Genomic DNA, 6,926 nt, shown 5'->3' with positions numbered 1-6,926 from the left:
AAAAAAAAAATCCACATGAATAAAATAGAAAATCAGTGCTTAAAGATGGCATATCACCTCATCTCGGTCACTTAGATTATGCAGTTTAAAGACAGATTTGGCAAGGGTGCAATTATGAGAGGATATTTTTGTATTCAAAATTTAAAAATGAGCTTTGGTATCTAGGATAAATGTGATGTGCATAGTCAGCATTCTTCTGTTTCTAATAGAAAGAGATGAGGTTTAGTAGAAATGATACCCAAATTTATTGAGTGAGGTAAGATCTGAAGGAACTATCTGTGCATGTGTATTGCTCAGCATTTGCAGGCAGTTACTGCTTTTTCTTACAATGGATGGATATTACTGCATGGAATAAGTCCAATTTTAGAAACAGAAAGTATAAAGTATAACTATCAGTTAACTTTGAAAGAGACAAGTAGGAAAAGGTACATTTACTTGAAGTTATGTCTGAAGATGACTGTGTTTTAATGAACTCTTCTAATATCTCTTCATTTCAATGGCGGGTAATTTTTATGCAAACTTTGCCCTGAACTTTACAGGCACTAATTCATGGACTGAACAGACATTACTATTCCATCACTATCAACTACAGGAAGAATGAACTAGAACAGAAGGTAATTATTTTAGCTTTTATTCAAAGAACAAAGAACACTGCACAAACTACATAGGATTTGTGAATTCTGATTTTAATTGCTGATTCTTTCAGGAATTGTTTTAACAGTTCCTGGCTTATCTTCTAGAAAGCACTTAGATATGTAGTACCGTTGATGAAACCTTCCAAAAATTCATTCTAACATTCATGTAAAGATTTTTATAACATTTGTGTCCATGTTTCACAGAAAGTCCTCATGCTGTTCTCCATGCTTAATGGGTTTGTGCAAAGTTGAGTTATAATTGCTGTAGGCTCAAAGACATACTAGCTGCTTTAGATTTTTTAGGCTGGAATTACAGAAGCTGGAAGACTATATTTTCTAAAATAAATTGTATGACCAAGGAGTCTCAGATTTTTATTGGCTGTAATCACTTAAACAGAAGGTGCATCCAGTTGGCATGAATAAAGCTCCTGAAGACACTGCTGAGTATCAGGAAGGTAGTGATGTCCTTCTTACTTTCACACGTTTATAGAAAAAGTATTATTCAGTAACTGAGAAAAGATGTTGTCTTTTGTATCAAAATTCCCCAATCACAAGTAAAATTCTCTAGCTTGACAGTCTCAGCCAGGAGAACAAACAGGAAAGGATCAACTGCAAAAGTTAATTCTTGAAAACCCAGGTTCTAAGGCTCAGTTACGACTGCATGTTTGTGGCTGTGTTGCCATGAATAGTTGGATTTTGTGATACAACAGTCAGAATAGTTTCCTTATTTTCTGCTTTTAGAGAGCTAGAAGTAATAAAAAGAGAAACAATTTTGAATAATGGAGGAGTATGTTTGCAAGACTGCACTATTATGTAGGAGAGTTACTGATTCAAAAGAACTAGATTTCTGGGGAAATGCCTATAGAGCATCCAGAGGCTACCATTTCCATTAACGTACAACTTCTTATCTGAAGTTCTTAGTGTGAATTTGGTTTAATGGTCTATGCATGTAAATGGTTTTTGCAAGTAGGAGAACAATCGTGACTGAGTTAAGGAAGCTTCAGTCTGTGAGGCAGTGAGTTATTTCTACCTCGCTCTCCTAAGGCAGGTTTGGATGACAGAACACCCTCGTGGTGCTGGTGGTGATCTGTTACTTCCATCTGTAGAAAGAAAAGTACATGTTTCATCTATTAAAGGAGGAGCCCATTGCACAAAACCATGCTTTAAAATCCAGATAGCCTAGCTAAACTGTCCATATGCAGTTTGCCCACAACTCCTTCTGTCAGTAACTAAAATCTTGCTAATAAGAATTATGACACTTTCAGTTTTGTTCATATGTTCAAAAACCAGGTTTCTTTGGAAGCAGTACATTGGGTGAAATAGCTTCTTTCTTTCATTCAGGTAATGGGAACTGCAGGGTTTATGGATTCTTAAAAACCTCTGTAATGAATGCTTGCAAATTAAAGGCAAGCTCAAATTGTTTGCTGAGGTAATGCTTCCTACAGTCCTCGAGTGTGCATAACTGCAAAATAGGCTTTCCTTACAGATGAAAATCAGGAAATTGCCTTTGTAACTATTTCTTTTCTTTTTTTTTTTTTCACAAATGTCAGAATGTTATCAGAGAGCCAGGCATATTTCAGATATTTCTAACAGCCCCTGCTTTTATCGCCATCAAAAATCTGCTTCATTTTGTCATGTTTTTAAGGCCCTTCACTTTTTAGGAGGACCAACAAAAGTCATGTTTTGGTTGCTTTGATGTTCGTTTCTTCACAACTGTAGCAGCTGCTTGTGTACAGTTCAGGACAATAAGTTAAGCCTAAATACATTTAATCAAAGCATTAAAATATTTTTTCAAATTTAATACAGGCCAAAAGCTTCAACTCTTCTTCATCTGGTGCTAAAATATTCACCTACCTGCTACTTCTTCAGCAATACACTTGTGCATACTCAGCTGCCAGCAAAACTACTAAATTACAAAAGAAAAGAGTTTGTGTCACTGTAGATGTGACCCTGGTTTCTGTGCTTCATTTTCATATTTAGGCTTCCAAAATTTTTGATCCTTAAAAACTTTGGGGAAATCTATTGTCTGCTTTAGTGGAATACTTGATAATTGTATTTCCCTAGACACTCCAAGATCAATAATTTTTATTACACTCTTAGTACTGTAAATCAGACATTGCCATGGTATTTGATAGTTTATGATGCATACTCTAAACAGGTTTTATTTTGCAGATGTTGCTAAACTTGCATAAGAAGAGTTGGATGGAAGGTTTGACACTTCAGGACTACAGTGAACACTGCAAACTCAATGAAACTGTAGTGAAGGAGATGTTAGAATTAGCTAAGAATTATAACAAGGTATTCATATCCCATAATGATGTAATTGTAATGTTTATGAGAAATTAATTCTTGATTTCAGAAGTAAGAAGGTGATTGTCGTAAGCCCTATTCAAAGTGAATTGTAAAAGACTTGGCTGTAAGAATGAAGAAATTGTTGCAGGAACTCTTTGGACCTTGGTGATTATTAAAGTACTGTGATACATCTTCAGGCTTTGTCACAAAGTTTTTGCCCCAGAGAAGCAAAATGTTTAATTACGTGTTTCCCTTTCAAATGTGAGTAATAAAATTAATTTTGTACTTGGTGAAGAGAATCTCAGATTTCTGTAGTTCAAAATGAAATTGTGCTCTTCATTCCTTCAGCTAAGATCTACTTGGCCAGACTTCAGAATAGCAGAAGAAAGGTTGTTTATTGAGATCATTAGAGTAGATTACAGGCATGTAGTAAATATTTAGAACTCATTCTAGAGCCTAATTTCATGTTCTTTTTAGATAAAGAAATTGTTATTGGGGTTGACAGAAGAATCAGTTATCTGTACTGTTTTAATATTGGCCTTTAAACATCTTTTTGAAACACTAGATATCAACAACCATTCCAGAAATAGTAAGCTTGTCAGTCATTATTGATGAGGGCTGTTTTTTTTTTTTCTTAAATCTTCTAAGAAGCCCTTAAAAGTAAAACTGAGTATTTCATTCACTAGGTGAGTTAGTGGACTTACATAGTACAGATACTGTGTCTGAAGACAACAGAAGATGATAAAAATGTATTGGTGACTTTAAGCACTATAAAATGCACTTGTGATCAAGCCTCTAATAGTTGAAACAATGTAGGCAACTTTCTTTTTGCTTTTTGTTGTACCAGTTCAACTTTAATCTTAAACTATCAATACCCCACATTTAGCATTTTTGCTTAAAAGAGATTTGTGAATCCATTTTGCTTATCTGACAATAAAACTATTCATGAGTATTTGCCTTGATCTTTTGCGCTAGCACTTGGTAATTAAACCTATGCGTGCTGAAAAGCTGAAGTACCTTTCTTTTTGACTTTCTAAAAGTGTCACCGTTTGATTTTTTTTATTATTTTTTATTTATTTTTTTATTTTTGTGTGTGTGTGTGAAAGAGAAATATACTTGAGAATCTCATGGCTTGGGGAAAAAGTAAATGAAATCTGAAACATTGACCTTTTCTGTGTTTCGTTCACAGGCTGTTGAAGAAGAAGATAAGATGACACCTGAACAGCTGGCAATAAAAAATGTTGGCAAGCAGGTGAGGTGTGATGAATTAGAGGTGGAATGATACACTTCCTTCATTCTAAATATTAATTTCCTTACATGTGCATAGGTGATTTTATTTCTACATGCAAGATATTCTCAATGCTCTGAATAATGAATTTATTTTTGCTGCAGATTGTTGTGTAGGGAACAAGGCTTTTGGCCTTAAGTAATCATTGGAATATCAGCAAGTTGCATTCTGTATGCATTTGCATTAGATGCTGAGGAGCACTGTTGAGATTTGATAGCTTTTTATTCTCCTTTCCAAGAAGGTGCACAAAGATATCCTAGTCTATTGTACCGTCAGAGAGGTCAAAACCATGAAGGCTTTTAAAAAACAGCAATATTGAAAAAAGATGAGAGTGTAGTTTATACTTTATCGTGGCTAAAGAGCCAGCTCACTCCGTCCTCCTTCATAAGCACACTGTCAGTGCTGAGCTCCAATATGTGTGCATGCAAGTAAGCTGCATTGCTTCACATCGCTATTGGAGTGAAACACTTTAGAACCATAACTGAAACTGAAAACATGTATTTGAATCATTCCATCCCTTTGCAATGTCCGGATGTAGAGGATTTCACAGAAAAATACTTACATGTATGACTTTAACCTACAAGCTGAGGAAATGTGCTCTGGAAAAAAAAAGATAAACAAGCAAAACAAGTTGGTAAGAGAATGTGTTCATAATTCAAGAAAGGCAGTGGAAACAAGAAATAGCTTTATAAGTGAACAGTATATCCTTGAAGAACCAGTATTTATTTTATTGCTAATAGCAGAAGAATTTAAAGGATTCTGGATTGCTCTTACGTGTCAGCTTCTAGCAACTGTGTCATAACACATCTACACTATTGTTCAGTCACTCATGTATCATTCAGAACAATAGACTTTTATGCTCATCTACAGAAACGTAAATATATATAATAAAACATGTAACAAGGTTTGTATTTTAAGAGCTTTAATGTCATCTTAAATGTGATTTGGGCTTCACTCATCTTTTAAATCATTATACATATGAGGGAGAAAAAATATGTTTTGATTAAGTGCTTTCTAAAGAAAAGCCATTTTTCCTGATAAAATTACTAAGTAATTTTCACGTGTTTTTATTTCTCTGCAACTTATATAGAAAATTTTGTGAACAGACAGCTGCTCACAATAGGTTTGTCAGATTACTTGGATCAGAGAATATTGGAGAACTACGTGATCTTTGAATTATTTAAGAAAGATACCATACCATACGTTTTATGGCATTCTTCACACCGATTTTCTAGTTCACGTTTATGTAAATTGAATTGGTGCATTAGATTTTGACAATAATTCCTTTTAAGTACTAGTTAAAATTCCCACATGACTGCCTTCCATATTTTCTTTATGCGCAAGAAGGTGACAATGCTGCAATGTAAATAAAATATTAAAAATAAAGTTTTTAAAATGTGCCAGATAATGTTGCGGCACTTTCATATTAATTAATTTCATTTCTGAAAAAGTCTATGAGTGTGGTCAAATGTTTAACCCCCGAATAATCAAATTATTCTATGCGAATGCCCACAAGTGCCCATTCCTTTGAGCAATAGCCTGGAGGGACGTGTATTTTGAGAATGCTGCTCAGGTTTAACATTTTTCAGAACTTTGAACACCATGTAGTGCACTTGTGTTTATTTTTTGTGGGTATTTGTGTGCTGATTTTTTCATGGTCTTACAACTACTCAAAGATTTTACAGGACTAGGTTAAACTTTTGCACAAATATGTGAAAACAAATTGCATTGTACCAGAACTGAGGTGAATTCCTCATGTTGTGTTTTGTTTTTAAAACTCACAGCTGTTGTGGTTACTCTTGAGAAGCTGTATAGGAATGCAGTTCCTAAACTGATCCTCAATTTCTCTGAGTGATGGTATGGATTAAGCAATTTCTGAATTTCTATATAATAAGTCTAGTTAGAAAGCAACATTCTGGAGCATCACCAGCCTTTTAAACTTGCAGTGGTTTTACACAGAAATGATGTAATTACAAGTGTTCACGGAGACATTTTACTCATTTCTCTTATGGCATCCTTTGTGTTTCAGGACCCCAAACGTCATTTAGAAGAGCATGTGGATGTGCTGATGACTTCTAACATTGTCCAGTGTTTAGCTGCTATGTTGGATACAGTTGTATTTAAATAACCCATTTCCTGTTTGTGATGCTTTCTGTGTATATTTGTTTATTGTTTCTAATACTCACAAACAGAGACTGTTGAGGCAATATTTGGTTAAACGGGGACATCTGACTTCATTTGCAGTCTAAGTGCAGCTCTCTAACACCCTCCGGTCTCTAATTGTGCAGTTGCTTCGGTTTCCTTACATCAGGGTCTTTACAGATTCCAAAGCAATTTAAGAACACAATGTGGGCAAAAGTGTATTAAATTTTCATTTAATATTTGGGGAAAAAAATCAGTAGTACATATATATTTTGATTGTTGCAACATAATAAAAATACATTTACAAGCCTGTCTTAAGTTCTGGAAGATCTTCTTTGTGAAACAGTGCGGGGAATTAATGATGTAGAAAAAGTGCTGGTGAAACACATTTCTACCCACTGTCGCACTACTGAGATAGTAGTTGCTAGGACAGCAAAAAAATTCTCTAATGAAACTTGGCTCCCATTGATTGTCAACTATTCTTTTTGAGATTGAAAAAAAAAAAAAAAAAGGTATTAGACACTGAATTCCAAGGCTATAGAAAAACCAAAATGCTGAAAATTATGCTA

At 34.5% G+C, this 6,926-nt stretch overlaps 1 protein-coding gene across 1 annotated transcript; it reads left to right on the top strand.

Annotated features, from left to right (window-relative positions):
* The first annotated feature begins 504 nt into the window (after positions 1-504).
* On the top strand, positions 505-6,363 carry LOC104911767 (26S proteasome non-ATPase regulatory subunit 14-like). The gene is made up of 4 exons (XM_019617141.2): positions 505-614; positions 2,808-2,933; positions 4,117-4,179; positions 6,245-6,363. The coding sequence occupies exons 2-4, from the start codon at positions 2,808-2,810 to the stop codon at positions 6,341-6,343; spliced, it is 288 nt and encodes a 95-aa protein (XP_019472686.1). The 5' UTR covers positions 505-614; the 3' UTR covers positions 6,344-6,363.
* Positions 6,364-6,926: the final 563 nt, after the last annotated feature.

This window comes from Meleagris gallopavo, chromosome 7 (assembly GCF_000146605.3).
Source record: "Meleagris gallopavo isolate NT-WF06-2002-E0010 breed Aviagen turkey brand Nicholas breeding stock chromosome 7, Turkey_5.1, whole genome shotgun sequence".
In the NCBI taxonomy this organism is placed as follows: Eukaryota; Metazoa; Chordata; class Aves; order Galliformes; family Phasianidae; genus Meleagris; species Meleagris gallopavo.
Note: the sequence above shows the minus strand (reverse complement) of the source record. Positions and strands in the feature narration are given on the sequence as shown.

Bases quoted from the DNA above. Each gene is read 5' to 3' on its own strand.
- LOC104911767 (XM_019617141.2), top strand. From the start codon at position 2,808: ATGTTGCTAAACTTGCATAAGAAGAGTTGGATGGAAGGTTTGACACTT. The intron at 2,934-4,116 runs GTATTCATATCC...TTTCGTTCACAG, and splicing joins TAGCTAAGAATTATAACAAG to GCTGTTGAAGAAGAAGATAA. The intron at 4,180-6,244 runs GTGAGGTGTGAT...TTTGTGTTTCAG, and splicing joins TAAAAAATGTTGGCAAGCAG to GACCCCAAACGTCATTTAGA.